Below are 20,961 nucleotides of genomic sequence, written 5' to 3'. Positions count from 1 at the left end.
GGCCAAAATACAAAGCAGCAACTTGCTGCACAACACCGGCGGCTGTGTGGGAACACGGAGGCTGACCACTCACATATTCTCTGGAACTGCACAAAGATAAGGTTATACTGGCAGAATGGAAATGTAGGGGTCAACAATATTTTGAGATGAAATCCCAAACACCTGCCCTGTGGTGTACCTCGGTAACACTGATGATGTGGTGATGGGAGAAGACCTCTAGTCGACTAAAGTTTTACTTGCAGTACGTAAGAAAGCCGTTACCACAAACTGGCTTAATGTCAACACTCCAAAACAGGAACAGTGGATGGAAATGGTCCAAGACATGTTTGTTATGGAAAAGTGGACACACATTTTGAGAGTCCAAGAGAATATATTTAAAAAGAACTGGAAACATGGAACATTAACATGGGGAGTGACACCGACTAAATGAATGCCTAATTAAAATATTTGTGTGAATATAGAAATATTTCCAGACTATTTATTGTTATTTTTTGTTTTTTTTGTTTTTATTATTTGCATCTGTTTGTACATTTTACTGTATTATTTTTTGAGTTGATGTTGTTGTACTGTTCTGTTTATAACTTTTTGAAAACTTAATAAAAACTTAAGCGAGAAAAAAAAAGGATGCCCTGGCGTGTGCATCCTCAGTGGCTGCTAAGAGTTCGTGCAACGATGTTAAAATCAAAACGTCACCTGAAAACCCGAGAGAGGCAGCACACCTGCAAGAAGAGCTCACCACGTCAACAAGCTGTCGGGGGTGCAGCCACATCAGCAGACGCGAGACCCGAGTTCACCGAAGACCTGGTGCTGTGTGCACCGAGTCCCGTACACCCGAGTTCACCGAAGACCTGGTGCTGTGTGCACCGAGTCCCGTACACCCGAGTTCACCGAAGACCTGGTGCTGTGTGCACCGAGTCCCGTACACCCGAGTTCACCGAAGACCTGGTGCTGTGTGCACCGAGTCCCGTACACCCGAGTTCACCGAAGACTTGATGCTGTGTGCACCGAGTCCCGTACACCCGAGTTCACCGAAGACCTGGTGCTGTGTGCACCGAGTCCCGTACACCCGAGTTCACCGAAGACCTGGTGCTGTGTGCACCGAGTCCCGTACACCCGAGTTCACCGAAGACTTGATGCTGTGTGCACCGAGTCCCGTACACCCGAGTTCACCGAAGACCTGGTGCTGTGTGCACCGAGTCCCGTACACCCGAGTTCACCGAAGACCTGGTGCTGTGTGCACCGAGTCCCGTACACCCGAGTTCACCGAAGACTTGATGCTGTGTGCACCGAGTCCCGTACACCCGAGTTCACCGAAGACCTGGTGCTGTGTGCACCGAGTCCCGTACACCCGAGTTCACCGAAGACCTGGTGCTGTGTGCACCGAGTCCCGTACACCCGAGTTCACCGAAGTCCTGGTGCTGTGTGCACCGAGTCCCGTACACCCGAGTTCACCGAAGACCTGGTGCTGTGTGCACCGAGTCCCGTACACCCGATTTCACGAAGACCTGGTGCTGTGTGCACCGAGTCCCGTACACCCGAGTTCACCGAAGACCTGGTGCTGTGTGCACCGAGTCCCGTACAACCGAGTTCACCGAAGACCTGGTGCTGTGTGCACCGAGTCCCGTACACCCGAGTTCACCGAAGACCTGGTGCTGTGTGCACCGAGTCCTGTAATCCACTGGAAAACCTGAAGACACTACGCCCGTTTCTGGTCAAGCACTGTAACCAAGGAGGATGACAGTCATTAAATTTGGAGTATTTTCTTACCGAGTTGTTGAAATTGTATCCTCCCACTACATGACCAGACACCTTCTGAAGACACAATGTGCTGAAACCGTAACGAGTACAGAAAACTCAAACCAGAAACCAGGGAATCTGGAAAAGACGAAGACGGGTTTCACAGGGCCCTACGTTCATTTAAAAACAAAGTCCCCAAATTTTTAAAATATGGATAAATCCTCCATGTATATATAAGAAGCACGGATTAAGTTTCTGCTTGGAAGCTTTTAAGATTGTGGACATTTCCATCTACTCATTTATTTTCAATCTCGGGCTGGCCCATCCATGCACCGCTTTCTGCCCCTCCAACTGCTCCCAGCGGTGATCACAGAGGTTCACCGAGATCCCTCGGCACTACTGCCACTAACTCTACCACACAACATGAAGCGTGGACGCACACAGACGGATGGAGAGAAGAAACTGAGTCTGTGGAGAGAGAGAGCAAGAGAGAGAGAGAACGAGAGAGAGACAGCGACAGAGAGCGAGAGAGAGAGAGACAGCGACAGAGAGCGAGAGATAGAGACAGCGACAGACAGCAAGAGAGAGAGAGAACGAGAGAGAGAGTGAGAGAGAGAGAGACAGCGACAGAGAGCAAGAGAGAGAGAGAACGAGAGAGAGACAGCAACAGACAGCGAGAGAGAGAGCAAGAGAAGAAAGAGAGAGATAGAGCGCGCAAGAGAGAGAGAGAGAGAGAGGCATGAGACGATAGGAGTGGAGATGGGGAGATCAAGAGGGAGTGGAAGAGAGAAAATGGATGAGGCGAGGGGATGAGATGGAAACCATCTGGAAAAATGAAGAATGGGAGGGTGAAAGAGGAAAAAATGGGGAGGTGTAAAGAATGAAAGGGAGAAGACAGAATGAGACGGAGAGGGGGAGGGGGAGATAATGAGAGGGGGATGAGGCTGAGCGGGAAGAAGGGAGTTTGGAAGCAGTGTTTAAGAAGAGCGGACCAAGAGAAGTGAAAGAGAACATAAAACAGGAGGAACAAAAGATGGTGAGACAGTGAGAGACAAAAAATAAAGAGAGATAAAGACAGAGAGAGAGAGATAAAGACAGAGAGAGAGAGATAAAGACAGAGAGAGAGAGAGAGATAAAGACAGAGAGAGAGAGATAAAGACAGAGAGAGAGATAAAGACAGAGAGAGAGAGATAAAGACAGAGAGAGAGGGGGCAGAAAGAGAAGACAGCCAGTGATAAACATGATGAAGAGGGTGAGAGAAAGACCAAGATGGAGCAGATAAAGAAATAAAGGAAGAATGATCATTCTTTGTATTAGAGGAGTATCCTGCTGGTTCAGCATTCTGACCTAATGGGCCACCATACTGCACCATCCATCTCTCCCCCCTCTCCCCGTCACTTCCTCTCCCCGTCACTTTCTCTCCCCATCACTTTCTCTCCCCGTCACTTTCTCTCCCCATCACTTTCTCTCCCCATCACTTTCTCTCCCCGTCACTTTCTCTCCCCATCACTTTCTCTCCCCATCACTTTCTCTCCCCGTCACTTCCTCTCCCCGTCACTTCCTCTCCCCATCACTTTCTCCCCCCATCACTTTCTCCCCCCATCACTTCCTCTCCCCATCACTTCCTCTGCCCATCACTTTCTCTCCCCGTCACTTCCTCTCCCCGTCACTTTCTCTCCCCATCACTTCCTCTCCCCATCACTTTCTCTCCCCATCACTTTCTCTCCCCTTCACTTTCTCTACCCATCACTTTCTCTCCCCATCACTTTCTCTCCCCATCACTTCCTCTCCCCATCACTTCCTCTCCCCGTCACTTCCTCTCCCCATCACTTTCTCTCCCCATCACTTCCTCTCCCCATCACTTTCTCTCCCCTTCACTTTCTCTCCCCATCACTTTCTCTCCCCATCACTTTCTCTCCCCATCACTTCCTCTCCCCATCACTTCCTCTCCCCGTCACTTCCTCTCCCCATCACTTTCTCCCCCCATCACTTCCTCTCTCCATCTCTCTCTCATTTACCCCCCCCCCACACACACACTAAGTACTGGACTATCTTTCAGAACACCCACCTGCCCATGAGCACACACACACACACACACACACACACACACACACACACACACACACACACACACACACACACACACACAACGTAATTCTTAATTTAATTGTGGGAGGGCACTGCTAATATATCCTCATTATTCTTCCATTTATCAATCCCTCGCTCATTTCTATCAGTCTAATCCTCTTACTCACCCCGGCCCGGCCCGGCCCGGCCCGGCCCTGTGAGGCCGTGTGTGCTGTTCATTAGGGCCGGTGTTGTGTCATGTCTAGACTATGTCACCATATCTGAGCTCAGTGCTGCCCAGGGCAATAATTTACCCCCCGTCTCTCTTTCTGTCTCTCTATATCTCTCTGCTCTCCCCCTCAGGACAGACACCATATTTTCCCGCTCCGTCTCACATCGTAATCCTGATGACCTTGTGTGTGTGTGTGTGTGTGTGTGTTTGTGTGTGGGCACATGCGTGCGTGTGTGTGTGTTTGTGTATCTCATACCTCCATTAGGTCCAGGGTCAGGGGGGCCTAAACTGATGCCCCCCCAGGAGTTTCCGGTCCATCCTCTCTCCCGCTTGAACTTCATCTTCTTCCTCCTTTCCCATTCGTCTCTCTGACGCACTGAAAGGCAGGAAGCACCGTCAGGCGGACGCCAACACAACAGCTGGACACACTGGCACTTGGGTCTGGCTGACTGTTGTCTGTCTGTGCTTCGTCTAAGTTAACAGTTCAACAGCCGTACGGGTCAGTACTTGTTTTTGGGATGGTGAGCACCTGCATGGCTGAAGCCCGCTGGGAGGCCGTGGGTCAAACTGAATGAAACACGGGAGGTGCCCGATTCATCATCCTGACACGCCCAAACCCACAGCCTCTCCGTGCAGGAGGGGACACCGCCTGCGAGATACGGTTGGGCGATAGGTCAAACTTTTCCTACTGGGGGCGTCCGGGTGGTATGGCGGTCTATTCCACTGCCTACCAACACGGGGATCACCAGTTCGAATCCCCGTGTTACCTCCGGCTTAGTCGGGCGTCCCTACAGACACAATGGGCTGTGTCTGTGGGTGGGAAGCCGGATGTGGGTATGTGTCCTGGTCGCTGCACTAGCGCCTCCTCTGGTCAGTCGAGGCGCCTGTTCAGGGGGGAGGGGGAACTGGGGGGAATAGCGTGATCCTCTCATGCGCTACGTCCTCCTGGTGAAACTCCTCACTGTCAGGTGAAAAGAAGCGGCTGGTGACTCCACATGTATGGGAGGAGACATGTGGTAGTCTGCAGCCCTCCCCGGATCAGCAGAGGGGGTGGAGCAGAGACCGGGACGGCTCGGAAGAGTGGGGTAATTGGCCACGTAAGATTGGAAGAAAAAGGGAAAAGTCCAAAAAAAAATATTTGCTACCGGTCACCATCAGCCCAACAATCGATATATTTGCACAACAACACGACAAGCCCCATCCTCCTCCATCACAAGAGGACGCTCTTCCAGAACCTATCGCTGTCTGGACAGAGCTGTTGGAAAATGGCCACCAGGCAGCAGGCGCATGCTGGCCTTAGTGCTGCAGCAGTCCATGTAGGTCCGCCAGCATAGCACCTGAACACAACACTGATGGGATCACCAGCAGATAACCGTGTGGACAGTCTCTCCTACACACTGCATTTGACAAGCCAATCAGATTCATCTGCAGTACGAGCACAGCCTGCAAATACAGCCTGCAAGCACAGCCTGCAAGCACAGCCTGCAAGTACAGCCTGCAAGCACAGTCTGCAAGCACAGTCTGCAAGCACAGCCTGCAAGCACAGTCTGCAAGCACAGCCTGCAAATACAGCCTGCAAGTACAGCCTGCAAGCACAGTCTGCAAGCACAGTCTGCAAGCACAGCCTGCAAATACAGCCTGCAAGTACAGCCTGCAAGCACAGTCTGCAAGTACAGCCTGCAAGTACAGCCTGCAAGCACAGCCTGCAAGTACAGTCTGCAAGTACAGCCTGCAAGTACAGCCTGCAAGTACAGCCTGCAAGCACAGTCTGCAAGCACAGCCTGCAAGTAGTCTGCAAGCACAGTCTGCAAGTAGTCTGCAAGCACAGCCTGCAAGTACAGCCTGCAAGCACAGTCTGCAAGTACAGCCTGCAAGTACAGTCTGCAAGCACAGTCTGCAAGCACAGCCTGCAAGCACAGTCTGCAAGCACAGTCTGCAAGCACAGCCTGCAAATACAGCCTGCAAGTACAGCCTGCAAGCACAGTCTGCAAGCACAGTCTGCAAGCACAGTCTGCAAGTACAGCCTGCAAGTACAGTCTGCAAGCACAGTCTGCAAGCACAGCCTGCAAGCACAGTCTGCAAGTACAGCCTGCAAGTACAGTCTGCAAGCACAGCCTGCAAGTACAGCCTGCAAGCACAGTCTGCAAGTACAGCCTGCAAGCACAGTCTGCAAGCACAGTCTGCAAGCACAGCCTGCAAGCACAGTCTGCAAGCACAGCCTGCAAATACAGCCTGCAAGTACAGCCTGCAAGCACAGTCTGCAAGCACAGCCTGCAAGTAGTCTGCAAGCACAGTCTGCAAGCACAGTCTGCAAGCACAGCCTGCAAATACAGCCTGCAAGTACAGCCTGCAAGCACAGTCTGCAAGTACAGCCTGCAAGTACAGCCTGCAAGCACAGCCTGCAAGTACAGTCTGCAAGTACAGCCTGCAAGTACAGCCTGCAAGTACAGCCTGCAAGCACAGTCTGCAAGCACAGCCTGCAAGTAGTCTGCAAGCACAGTCTGCAAGTAGTCTGCAAGCACAGCCTGCAAGTACAGCCTGCAAGCACAGTCTGCAAGTACAGCCTGCAAGTACAGCCTGCAAGTACAGCCTGCAAATACAGCCTGCAAGTACAGCCTGCAAGCACAGCCTGCAAGCACAGTCTGCAAGTACAGCCTGCAAGTACAGCCTGCAAGTACAGCCTGCAAGTACAGCCTGCAAGCACAGTCTGCAAGTACGTGAGGGAGTGACTGTAAATGTGTGTTTGTGTGAGTTTGTGTGAGTGAGTGACTGTAAATGTGTGCTTGTGTGTGGGAGTGACTGTACATGTGTGTGTTTGCGTGTGGGAGTGACTGTACATGTGTGTGTTTGCGTGTGGGAGTGACTGTACATGTGTGTGTTTGTGTGTGGGAGTGACTGTACATGTGTGTGTTTGTGTGTGGGAGTGACTGTACATGTGTGTGCTTGTGTGTGGGAGTGACTGTACATGTGTGTGTTTGTGTGAGTGAGTGACTGTACATGTGTGTGTTTGCGTGTGGGAGTGACTGTACATGTGTGTGTTTGTGTGTGGGAGTGACTGTACATGTGTGTGTTTGTGTGTGGGAGTGACTGTACATGTGTGTGTTTGTGTGTGGGAGTGACTGTACATGTGTGTGTTTGTGTGTGGGAGTGACTGTACATGTGTGTGTTTGCGTGTGGGAGTGACTGTACATGTGTGTGCTTGTGTGTGGGAGTGACTGTACATGTGTGTGTTTGTGTGTGGGAGTGACTGTACATGTGTGTTTTTGTGTGTGGGAGTGACTGTACATGTGTGTGCTTGTGTGTGGGAGTGACTGTACATGTGTGTGTTTGTGTGTGGGAGTGACTGTACATTTGTGTGTTTGTGTGTACCCATTTCAGCTTGTATCTCCTGCTGTTCAGCCTCTCCTCTGCGGGACATGGTCTGCACCATCCCTGCCTTTATCACCGGGCTGTTCAGACCAGGCCACAGAAAACCCCCACGACCTGGAGACAGACACACACAGATAGACACACAGACACAGACAGACACACAGAGACACACACAGATAGACACACAGACACAGATAGACACACAGAGACAGACAGACAGACACAGACAGAGAGAGAGACAGACACACAAACACAGACAGACAGACAGACACACACACAGACAGATAGACACACAGACACACAGACAGACACACACACAAACACAGACAGACAGACACACAAACACAGACAGACAGACAGACACACACACACAGACACACAGACAGACAGACAGACAGACACAGACAGACACACAGAGACAGAGACAGATAGACACAGACACAGACACAGACAGACAGACACACAAACACAGACAGACAGACACACAAACACAGACAGACAGACACACAAACACAGACAGACAGACACAGACAGAGAGAGACAGACAGACAGAGAGACATTTTAATAGATCCACACAAAGAAAAATCAACAGCTGTGAGTTAATGGTTTCTTTCCTTAGTGAAAAAAACTACAAAGGTAATATTAAATACTCTTCCAAGTATAACAACACTATAACAACACTGACCACAGAGAAGAACTCACATACACTCACATGAACTGGCTGACTGGCTGACTGACTGACTGACTGACTGACTGACTGACTGACTGACTGACTGCTTTACCAGGGACAGGACACTGTGTCACTTCACCTCATGTACTAGCACACATGAAAAAAAACGACATGCTGTTTCCCCAGCACACAACAGTACAACACAAAGACAACAACACACCCACACTAAAACACACACCCACACTAACACACAAACCCACACTAACACACACACCCACACTAACACACACACACACACACCCACACTAACATACACACCCACACAATAACACACACACCCCCACACACACACACACACACACACACTAACACACACACCCACACTAACACACACACCCACACTAACACACACACCCGCACTAACACACACACCCACACTAACACACAAACCCACACTAACACACATACCCACACTAAAACACATACCCACACTAACACAAACACCCACACTAACACACAAACCCATACTAACACACACACACACACTAACACACATATCCAAACTAACACACATACCCACACTAACACACAAACCCACACAAACCCACACACACACTAACACACAAACCCACACTAACACACACACCCACACTAACACACAAACCCAAACTAACACACATACCCACACTAACACACATACCCACACTAACACACACACCCACACTAACACACACACCCACACTAAAACACAAACCCACACTAACACACACACCCACACTATAACACAAACCCAAACTAAACAAAAAAAAAAATCATCGTCCAGGAGAACGAACACCAGCCAGGATGACTGTCGGAAGCGCCGGTCTGCATGGGCTAGCAGTTAGCTTAGCCTGCCCCGCTTCCACATCCTATTAGACCGCCCTCAGTGTTTCCTCCTCGGGCGCAGCTCCAGGCAGGGGCCGTGGTCCCCGGGCCCACCGGACAAAGCAGACCAAGCTCTCCCTGCCGATCCAGCGCCAGCTCTCCCAGCCAGACACCCTCAACACACCTCCCCACACCCCTCACGACCACGCCAAAAACACCACAGTCAACGCCAGGCGAGGCCGCCGCCAGACCACCCGCGGTGTTATCAGAACTGCTGGTCTGCATGGGCTAGCAGTTAGCTTAGCCTGCCCTGCTTCCACATCCTATTAGACCGCCCTCAGTGTTTCCTCCACAGGCGCAGCTCCAGGCAGGGGCCGTGGTCCCAGGGCCCACCGGACAAAGCAGACCAAGCTCTCCCTGCCGATCCAGCGCCAGCTCTCCCAGCCAGACACCCTCGACACACCTCCCCACACCCCTCACGACGACGCCAAAAACACCACAGTCAACGCCAGGGAGGCCGCCGCCAGACCACCCACGGTGTCATCAGAACTGCTGGTCTGCATGGGCTAGCAGTTAGCTTAGCTTGCCCCGCTCTCCCAGCCGATCCAGCACCAGCAGATATGGACAAAGACACTGCATGGACGGTGCTGGGTGAGGCCGCCGCAAATGCGAATTTGCGCGGCCATCTTCCCACACCAGAATCACATAGTCACGTTGAACGCTACTCAGTTATTACCGCCTCGCCCAACACTGGCATCTGCAGACCCCACAAGTGGCTGTCGGGCTGCTTTCATTTTTCATTTTCCATTTGAAATAGTTCCACGCTGTAGACATCTAATCTGTTTGTTGTTGACTTTTAAAAATACGTGTCTCATTGCTGCAAGTTGTGAATAACGTCAGTTTATGAGACAGTTTATGCACAATGGGCATTTACGACACCTCAGTGACGGCTGGCATAGACGGAGAGCGAGGCGGTAAAATAAACAAAGGATCAGGATTTGATCCAAGTTTAACACGGCCTATATGGAGCTATCAAAACAAGTCTTGGTCGGCTCGCCGATCTCTCTGATCGGATCAGGACATCTCTAATTTTGAGAGGGATGTGGTCACTTATGGGAGGAGCAGGGAAGACTGAGAGAGGAGAGGATAAAGAGACAAGGAGGGACAGCGAGACCGAGAGAGAGTGTCAGGGAGCAAGTTTGTCACATAATGATAGCTCCCCTGAGCAGAAAAAGGCACTGGATATGACAGCTATTCACGGAAAAAAAGGCAGCGAGAGATGGACTGAGGGAGCTTAACCAAGACAGAGAGCTATAATGAAAGAGAGAAGACTGATTCCTCTCCATAACAATATAACGACTAAATCACTACTAACTACTGAATATTCTACAAGTCGGCTGTCTCACGCTGTTAGCTTAGCTTCACAAAAAGGATTGCGGCCACTAGACCTGCACAAATAATATGAAAAGAAACTGTAATTCTCAAAGCACCCGCAAAGGGTGACATGGACCTTTAATGACGCTGCTAAGCAAATAGCGTCTTGGTTCTCTGGTGCTATCTGCACATATCTAAATTAGGCAATATACATACATTTGGTACAAAATGGCCCCTTTCTATGCAAATTAGCCTCATTGCAAAAAAAAAGTCTAATTCACAAACACCAGCACTAATAGCCACATGTGGTTAGAGTGAAAATTATTAGCATCTTCAGAGAGTTGGTGGTGACTGAAGTGCATTTATAAGGGGTGTCACGCCCAGACTTTCCAGTGATCATGGATACAGTGGTTGTAGGCAGGCGAAGGTATCGTCATGCCAGGCATGCTCGTAAGTGAATATTTCAAGGGAGAATATCACCTTTTGATTTAGATAAGACTGAAATCATTCACAGATACAGGTTGCCAGGTCTAACACTTCTTGCTATACTTGACATCAAGGATGACATTGAACCTGCCTACTGTGTTCTTGGTGCAAAGCCACATTTATACTTTGCCACATGGATAATTGCAATCAGACACAAAACAAGGGCCAATTGCACTCAGCTGCATAACGTTCTGGGCATGCCTGCGCTATGATATCATTGGCACAATATTTTTTGCGAATCAGGCCTTGAGATGGAGAACATAGCGGTTGCAAGTGATGCGCAATTCATGGTGCTATCAGCGGCCCCGCAATCCATTCTTTGGGGAGTAAGTCTTAGAAAAACGAGAGACGTCCGCAGATAGAAACAAAAGAACGAGGAGTGGGGGTTAAAAAATAGTTATAATTACAATTCCATTAAGTTCTCTTTCAAATCAAACATCCCAAGATATGAATGGAAAGTATTGTTCTTATAATTGCCTTTTTTTTAAAAACTGGAACGTAGCTTGACCAGCTCAAGTGACATTTAAGCTACTTAAGTAAACTTTAAAGGTAGACCGAGTAGGATTTGTCGGTTGTGCTTTGTATTCACCACATTCAACATTTCTTGATGCATGCTCAATAATCCAGGTAAGAAAACCACAGAAGGTTGAGTCAGTTCATCTGGACACAACGTTTACTGAGAGAAACGTATCATCATTCCACTATCTAAGTGACCTCTCCAGTCTCACGCCCTGGCAGAAGAGGTCATGTAGCTGAATGTATCGGCCAATAAACGATGTTTCCAGATGAACTGACTCAACCTTCTGTGATTCACATTCAAAGTTGGCCCCTACTCCCTGGACCAATGTCTCCAGAAGGACACGCCCCCTGACAACAGCTGCAAGAACACATCCCAGTCTACAGGCCAACTCCACATCGCTCTTCATCCCCATCCTGTCATTCAGTGCTCGCAGGCGAGTGAAAGCCAACCCCAGATTCCCCTTTGTTTTGGAATGAGCTTTGTCCACTTGGTGTTCTGCCTCGCTATTATTTGTGTCTTTTCATTGCTGTGTCCGCCATTGTTGTAGCTTCCTCTTGGATGTGTGCTTACGATCTCGATCTGGCGCCTGGTCGCTACATCCCGCTGCCCAAAGTTCAAAGACGACAAATGTCACGTATACAGCAAAATGAGACGAATCAGAAAACAGACACCGACACACACGCCTAAGTGGGTCATACGTGATGACTGCGAGGGATTATTTTTGTGAGTCTATACACTGATTTTTAGGAAAATCCTACTTGTTCTACCTTTAACAACAAACATTACTGAGGCCACTACAGAAAACTGCAGATGCACATTTAATATCCAGGACCTGGACATGAGCCCTGACTATCCCTGTTATAAACTGGCCACAATTTCTCACACTGACACACAGTCCATCCATATATTAGGTTTTGACCTAGTCTTGTTTCTATTGGAATGTTCCACACAGAGAACTACTGGAACCAGCAAGTTCAACGTGTCTCTCAAATATTATGAAAGACAGACAATATCTTGCCTTCTCTTCTGTCTTACCATCTTTGTGGGAAGATGGCAGCGTGAATTCACGTTTGCAGCAACCTCACCCAGTACCGGTGTGGGAAGATGGTGGCACGAATTCACGTTTGCAGCCACCTCACCCAGTACCGGTGTGGGAAGATGGTGGCATGAATTCACGTTTGCAGCCACCTCACCCAGTACAGGTGTGGGAAGATGGCAGCGGGAATTCACGTTTGCGGTGGCCTCACCCAGTACAGGTGTGGGAAGATGGCAGCGTGAATTCACGTTTGCGGTGGCCTCACCCAGTACCGTCCATGCAGTGTCTTTGTCCACGTCTGCATCTAAGTTTGTTTTGTCTTCATTTGAAGGCTGGGACAGCTGGCGTTGGATCGGCTGGGGGAGCCTGGTCTGCTGCGTCTTGTGGGCCCAGGGACCACGGCCCTGATCAGAGCTGCACCCGAACAGGAAACACCGAGGGCGGTCTGACAGGATGCGGAAGCAGGGCGGGCTAAGCTAACTGCTAGCCCATGCAGACTGGCAGTTCTGACAGTCATCCTGGCTGGCGTTCGTTCTCTGGACGGTGGAATTGTTGGACTGTATTGTTAACTGTGTGTTGTTGGGTTTTTTTTGCCTTCTTGTCTGTTTTTGGTGGTGTCCTTTGTGGGAAAGTTGGGATGTGCGTTTTTATCTTTTGTGTCACACTGCGGTGGGCTGGGGGGAACAGAATTTTGTTTCTTTTCTGTACGCAAGTACAGAAAAGAAACAACAATAAATTGTTCCTGATCCTCCTCTGATCTGTCCTCTCAGGTCTTTCCTATGTTTGACACAGACAGACTGACACAGACTAACAGACAGACGTGCATCCACATTGACAGAGACAGACTGTCTTATCCTACCCTATGATCTGGAAGAGCTCTTGTCAGTGATGCGGACAGACATATAAAACAGATTCTCACCCTCTCCGATGGTCTGTCCTCGGTTCAGGTCCCTCCTCAGCTTGCGTTTGGTTCTCTTCCCTCGGCCCTTCTTGGCTCCAGACCCCGTCTCCGCCAGCACGCCTTTCCACAGCTCCTCCGCCGTCACTGCACACAAGCACACACATTATGCACACCTGACCTTTACCCATGTCCACCCAGCCGACACCGTTCCTGAACAGAACACTCAACACCAACCCTGATGGAGGTTACACACTGCATCACCGTACATACACTTCCACCACAGCAGATGAGGAGAAAGGTTTAGTTGGTGTACCAATATAAGCACTACCAGCAAATACCCCCCCCCACACACACACACACACACACAAACACACACCCTAGTTTCAAGACATCCAATTTTCTTTTAACCAGATACACATTTTAAGAAAGGCACAAGCACATCCACACATATACAGACAACAACACAGCATGTAGCATACGCACGTGTGCTCACACACACACACACACACACACACACACACACAACAAAAGACTGAGAAAGAGAGACAAAAATGGACAGAAAAAGAAAAGCTGTTCTTCCTACAATAAAGATCAGTTATATTGGATCAGTCGGCATCATGCTCTCTCCGCCATAATCATGCTCTCACCGCCACCATCATGCTCTCACCGCCACCATCATGCTCTCACCGTCAGCATCATGCTCTCACCGCCACCATCATGCTCTCACCGCCACCATCATGCTCTCACCGCCACCATCATGCTCTCCCTGTCAGCATCATGCTCTCACTGCCACCATCATGCTCTCACCGCCACCATCATGCTCTCCCCGTCAGCATCATGCTCTCGCCGCCATCATCATGCTCTCTCCGCCACCATCATGCTCTCACCACCACCATCATGCTCTCACCGCCACCATCATGCTCTCACCGCCACCATCATGCTCTCACCGTCAGCATCATGCTCTCACCGCCACCATCATGCTCTCACCGCCACCATCATGCTCTCACCGCCACCATCATGCTCTCACCGCCACCATCATGCTCTCACCGTCAGCATCATGCTCTCACCGCCACCATCATGCTCTCACCGCCACCATCATACTCTCACCACCACCATCATGCTCTCACCGCCACCATCATACTCTCACCGCCACCATCATGCTCTCACCGCCACCATCATACTCTCACCGCCACCATCATGCTCTCACCGCCACCATCATACTCTCACCACCACCATCATGCTCTCACCGTCAGCATCATGCTCTCACCGCCACCATCATGCTCTCACCGCCACCATCATACTCTCACCACCACCATCATGCTCTCACCGCCACCATCATACTCTCACCGCCACCATCATGCTCTCACCGTCAGCATCATGCTCTCACCGCCACCATCATGCTCTCACCGCCACCATCATGCTCTCACTGCCACCATCATGCTCTCACCCTGAGCAAAATGAAACACAATGTCTAAACGGAATTAACTGGAACCTCTCGTGGACACATAAGGCAAAAAACAAAATAAACAAAACAAAAACAAAAAAAGGGGGGCGTCCGGGTAGCGTAGCGGTCTATTCCATTGCCTACTAACACGGGGATCACCGGTTCGAATCCCCGTATTACCTCCGGCTTGGTCAGGTGTCCCTACAGACACAATTGGCCGTGTCTGTGGGTGGGAAGCCGGATGTGGGTTTGTGTCCTGGTTGCTGCACTAGCGCCTCCTCTGGTCGGTCGGGGCGCCTGTTCAGGGGAGAGGGGGGACTGGGGGGGAATAGCGTGATCCTCCCACGCGCTACGTCCCCCTGGTGAAACTTCTCACTGTCAGGTGAAAAGAAGCAGCTGGTGACTCCACATGTATGGGAGGAGGCATGTGGTAGTCTGCAGCCCTCCCCAGATCAGCAGAGGGGGTGGAGCAGAGACCGGGATCGGAAAAGCGGGGTAATTTGCTGAATACAATTGGGGAGCAAAAAGGGGGGGGGGACACCGACAGGTCAGTGAATAACACTGATTATCTCGTTACAATGGCACCTGTCAGGGGGTGGATATATCAGGCAGCAAGTGAACAAGTACAAGTACTTTATTTGTCACATGCACAGAAATACAAAGTAAAACGTGCAGTGAAATGAAGAGGGGTACTCCGTCTATCATTATGTGAAAAAATACATAGGCCTAGATAAAAGACAAAAGATCAGTGCATTTTCTTCCTTTTTTTAAGTCAAAATAAACAATAAATAAAAACCAATAGATAACAATTAAAAAAAACAAAAAACCCTAGCTGTCTCAAGTATGTGAAAGGTCATATATGTTGAGAGTTCTTATGGCCTGTGGATAGAAGCTTCTCTTTAGTCTCTCTGTTTTGGCCCTAAGACTACAGAGGCGTCTACCAGACCCCAATAGCCTGAACAGTCCGTTGTTAGGGCGAGAAGTGTCGCTCATGATCTTCTTGGCTCTCGTCCTCACCCTTCTGGTGTAAGTGTCCTGCAGGATGGGGAGGGATGTTCTGCTGCTGCGTTCAGCTGAACGTACCACTCTATGTGAGTCAACTCGGTCAGGGGCAGAACAGTTTCCATACCAGGCGGTGATGCAACCTGTTAGGACGCTCTCCACAACCGAGGAATAGAATGTCTCCAGGATGGAGGGTGAGACCTTGAATTTCCTCAGCCTTCGGAGGAAGTAGAGCCTCTGTCTGGACTTCTTTAGAGTGTGCTGAGTGTGAAGAGTCCAGGTGAGGTCCTCAGTGATGTGTATGCCGAGGTATTTAAACCTGGAGACCCTCTCCACAGGTTCCCTGTTGATCTTTAGTGGGTTGTATCCTTTCTCCTGCTGTCTCCTGAAGTCCACCACCATTTCTTTGGTCTTGCTGACGTTCAGGGTCAGGTTGTTGTTGGACTGGCACCACTGTGCCAGGTCATCTACTTGATTCAGATGGGCCTGTTCGTTGTTGTTGGAAATCAGGCCTATTACCACTGTGTCGTCTGCAAATTTGATGATGGAGGTGCAGCTGTCCGTGGTTTTGCAGTCATGTGTGTGGATGTTGTAGAGCAGAGGGCTCAGCACACAACCCTGAGGAGCACCTGTGTTGAGGATCAATGTTCCGGAGGTTAGGCCGTCCACCCTACTTACCTGAGGCCAGTCAGTGAGAAAGTTGTACACCCAATTGCACAACGGGGTGTTTATTCCTAGCGACCTCTTCTTCATGACCAGATTGAGGGGGACTATAGTATTAAACTCTGAACTGTAGTCAATGAACAGCATACGTACGTAGTTCCCTCTCCCCCTATCCAGGTGGGTTAAGGTGGTGTGCAAGAGGTTGGAGATGGCATCGTCTCTGCACCTGTTGTTTTTATAGGCAAACTGGGGGGGGTCGAATGAGCTCGGCAGGGATGAGCAGATGAAATCTTTCGCCAACCTCTCAAAGCACTTCATTGCTACTGATGTCAGGGCCACTGGTCAGTAGTCATTCAGGCATGATGGACTGTTGTTCTTTGGCACAGGGACAATAACGGACCGCTTGAGGGGCATGAGGGGACGACGGCTTGGGCCAGGGATGTGGGAAAGATATATGTTCCATACACATCAATGGGGTGGAAGTGGAGCATGTTTCCGGCTTTAAATTCCTTGGAGTCCACAGCAGCGAGGAACTTTCCTGGACATTAAACACCCAGGCCCTTGTGAAAAAGGCCCAACAACGCCTGCATTTCCTGAGGAGGCCGAGGAGCGGTTGTCTAGCCCCCCAAAATTCTCACCAACTTCTACCACTGCACCATAGAGAGCATCCTGACCATCTGTATCTCAGTGTGGTACGGCAACTGCACCTCAGTAGAACAGAAAGCTCTGCAGCGGGTCGTCAAGGCGGCCCAGCATATCACCGGTACCCAGCTCCCAGCCATAAAAGACATTTATCACAAACGCTGCCTTCGAAGGGGTCTGAGCATCAGCAGAGATCCCACGCACCCCAACCATGGACTGTTCTGCCCCCTGCACTCTGGGAGGCGCTACAGGAGCCTCAGAGCCCCCACTACCAGGCTCAAAAACAGCTTCTTTCCACAAGCTATTGCCCACCTGAACCTGGCTACCCACTGAATATCTGTGGATGTTTGTAAATATTTTGTATTCCAGCTCTTTTTTAACTTATTTTTAGCTTTTGGTCTTCATGTGTGTATATCTTATACTGTGTTTGCTGTGTTTGTGTGTGTCTGTCTTGCACTGTTTGGTGAAGCCACAGCCCTCATTTCATTTTTAACATGTGCCTGCACATTGTTTTTAATGACAATAAATTGAATTGAATTGAATTGAATGTACACACTGGAGCTAGCTGGTTAGCGCAGGATTTTAAGATCCGGCCAGGGATCTCGTCAGGCTCTGCAACTTTCTTGCCATTTACCCCCCTAAGGACCCTCCTCACATCGCTCTCAGTGACGGTGAATCGGGGTTCCCCGCTGTCTACTGTGGTCATTTAGCTGTTGTTGGTGCCGTTAGCCTCATAGCATGCGTAAAACACGTTCAGTTTGTCAGCTAGGGAGGGATCCACACTCATAGCTGAGCAAGGCTTGTTTTTAAAATCTGTAATGACCTGTAGTCCATTCCACACATGAGTGGAGTCACCTTCATTAAAGTCGCCTTCCACTTTGTCCTTAGAGCGCCACTTAGCCTCTTTGACTGTCTCCCGCAGGCCATAAGGCACTGCTTTATAATCAGTCATGTCACCAGAAATCCGCCCTGCATTGTCAGCGCTGGTGTGAGCTGTTAACGCCAATCGAACTGCTCTACTGACCCATGGTTTCTGGTTCGGGAAGATCTTAATCTTGACAGTCGGAATGATAGCATTTGTTAGCATAGAGATGTAACTCACTGCTACTTCCGTAAACTCACTGACGTTAGCTAAAGTCGTGCGGAACATCTCCCAATCAGCGTTCTCAAGAGCATCCTGCAACATGTTAGAAAAAACGGATATAGAGCATTTTGGAAATAAACTTACACTTGTTGAAGAAGCTGCCATGCCTGATTGGTGGACATGCCAACACCGGGACCAATGGGGCTACAAGGTTCCTTTGGAGAGACCCCGCAGAGACTCGGCTGACTGACGAGGATGACTGAAGAGCACCTCCTAAGGACCGGAGAGGGACTGCGCCTTAATATGTAAAAAAGATGTGAGAACGAAACACATGCATGAAAATAAAGACACACAAAGATTTAGATGCACACAGACATACACAAAGACAAATCACATAATACACTACAATGTGTGACTGCAGGCATATAGGCACGCACAAATACCTAGCTAACATCCATTCATCCATCCATTATCCCAACCACTTATCCTGCTCTCAAGCCTATCCAGCAGTCATTGGGCAGCAGGCAGGGAGACACCCTGGACAGGCTGCCAGACCATCACAGGGCCCCTAGCTAACATATACACACACACACATATGTGTGTGTGTGTGTGTGTGTGTACACACACCAAACAACAATAGCTTAGGGAAAGTATTGTTAGGCAAGCCTCCATCAGGATATTTAGTCTGAGAGAAAATAAAACCTTCATATCATTATTCATTGGATGTAACCAACATTTTATTCTTAAATTACATTTGAAGCAAAGTTTTCCAGAAGGGATGCCAGCTCAAAGACAATACCCGCTAGAATGACGTCGACCTTGTGGCTAGATTGCTGAGGACATCATATATTGACGAATATACGTATATGATGCAAATTCTTTATAGTTTGGCTAATAATAATTGGCCAATTTAATAATAATTTAAGATTTAATACAGCAGAAATGTCTCATCAGTGCTGCAGAAGCTGCAGTACATCCTGGTACATCTGTGGTGAGGACACGCTTAAGACTCAAAGACACACCATGCCTGCAGTTATTAAGAACGCCTATGAGCTCCACTTCAGATGTAAAACCAGTGACCATGAGAAACCCTGGGTTCCTTACATCTGTTGTGCAACATGTGCAGTCAACATGACACCTTGGCTCAGAGGTACTCGGAAGTCAATGCCATTTGCAGTCCCCTTGATATGGCGAGAACAGAAGGATCACGTGATGGACTGTTACGTCTGTCTGACCAATGTGTCTGGCTTCTCTACTGAAAATAAGAAATCAATTAAATACCTCAATCTGCCTTCAGCCATGAGACCAGTGCCACATGATGACAGTCTGCCAGTCCTGAAGCCACCAGAAACATGGAGCCTAGATGAGGCAGGTGAAGATGCCACAACACATGAACCAGATGTGGAAAACGACACCGATCCAGATGCTGAACCCTTTATGCCTGGTTATCCTCATTTGATAACACAGCCAGAATTAAATGACCTGGTCAGGGACTTGGATTTGTCAAAAGCTAAAGCAGAACCACTTTGTTCAAGGTTGTAAGGATGGGGTTTGCTGTCACCAGGTACAGAAATTTCTATCTTTCGAAATCGTCAAGAACATCTGACAAACTTCAGTATATTTATACCGTTAGTATATCTACTCTATGAGAAGCAACCGTTAGCATATGTACTCTATGAGAAGTAACCGTTAGTATATTTACTATATGAGAAGTAACCGTTAGTATATGTACTCTATGAGAAGTAACCGTTAGTATATTTACTCTATGAGAAGTAACCGTTAGTATATGTACTCTATGAGAAGTAACCGTTAGTATATTTACTCTATGAGAAGTAAGCGTTAGTATATGTACTCTATGAGAAGTAACCGTTAGTATATTTACTCTATGAGAAGTAACCGTTAGTATATGTACTCTATGAGAAGTAACCGTTAGTATATTTACTCTATGAGAAGTAACCGTTAGTATATTTACTCTATGAGAAGTAAGCGTTAGTATATGTACTCTATGAGAAGTAACCGTTAGTATATTTAAGAAGAATAATTGCCGAAAAAGGAAAAGCGCGAGGTTGTAACGGTGTCGCCTACTGTGTAGACAGTAAACGTATACGTGGAGCGGCTCGTGAGGACAGTACTGCCGTCCTATGCCGTCGCGCGTGGCTCACCGGAGGAAAGACACACAAACCTTCACGCACACAAACACACAACTTCTCATCTCACATCGACCCCGAGTCGGAACCAAGCATGTGCAGTACAAGTAAAAGTAATCATTCACCTCCTAAAGGGATGCGGAGGGCAAAGAACACACGCATGGAGGCCGCCATCTTGAAAATATGCCGGGGTCCATCAAAGGACAACAAGCCGTCTAGATTATGCCTGTTCAGAATTTAACAGCGTGATGAAATGGGCTGTGGCCGAGGAGAGCAAATAGTACGACGCCTCCGGAGCAGGATGGATTCAAGTGATATGACTGAGGAGGCTTCAAAACATATGAGCCATCTCTGCCAGGGGATGACATCCAGCCATTTTAACAGAACAGTATAGTATAACATAACATAGCATAGTATAGGACAGAATAGTATAGTATAGTAAAGTATAGAACAGAATAGTATAGAATAGAATGGTATAGTATAGTATAGAACAGAATAGAACAGAATAGTATGGAACAGAATAGAATACTATAGTAAAGTATAGAACAGGATAGTATAGTATAGAACAGAATAGTATAGTATAGAACAGAATAGAATAGTATAGTATAGAACAGAATAGTATAGTATAGAACAGAATAGTTTAGTATAGAACAGAATAGAATAGTATAGTATAGAACAGAATAGTATAGTAAAGTATAGAACAGAATAGTATAGTAGTATAGA

At 48.7% G+C, this 20,961-nt stretch overlaps 1 protein-coding gene across 1 annotated transcript in view; it reads right to left on the bottom strand.

The window, feature by feature from the left end:
* Positions 1 to 20,424, bottom strand: part of mrps5 (mitochondrial ribosomal protein S5) — an 87,689-nt gene extending 67,265 nt beyond the window's left edge. The window contains exons 1-5 of the mRNA XM_056292030.1: positions 20,364 to 20,424; positions 18,236 to 18,388; positions 13,275 to 13,400; positions 7,406 to 7,519; positions 4,293 to 4,412 (exon numbers count right to left, since the gene is read on the bottom strand). Coding sequence (XP_056148005.1) covers positions 4,293 to 4,412; positions 7,406 to 7,519; positions 13,275 to 13,400; positions 18,236 to 18,388; positions 20,364 to 20,412 — 562 coding nt within the window. The 5' untranslated portion in view covers positions 20,413 to 20,424. The remainder of the gene's footprint in view (positions 1 to 4,292; positions 4,413 to 7,405; positions 7,520 to 13,274; positions 13,401 to 18,235; positions 18,389 to 20,363) is intronic.
* Positions 20,425 to 20,961: the final 537 nt, after the last annotated feature.

Source organism: Lampris incognitus, chromosome 13, assembly GCF_029633865.1.
Source record: "Lampris incognitus isolate fLamInc1 chromosome 13, fLamInc1.hap2, whole genome shotgun sequence".
Lineage (NCBI taxonomy): Eukaryota > Metazoa > Chordata > Actinopteri > Lampriformes > Lampridae > Lampris > Lampris incognitus.
This window is presented reverse-complemented; position numbering and strand designations above follow the sequence as displayed.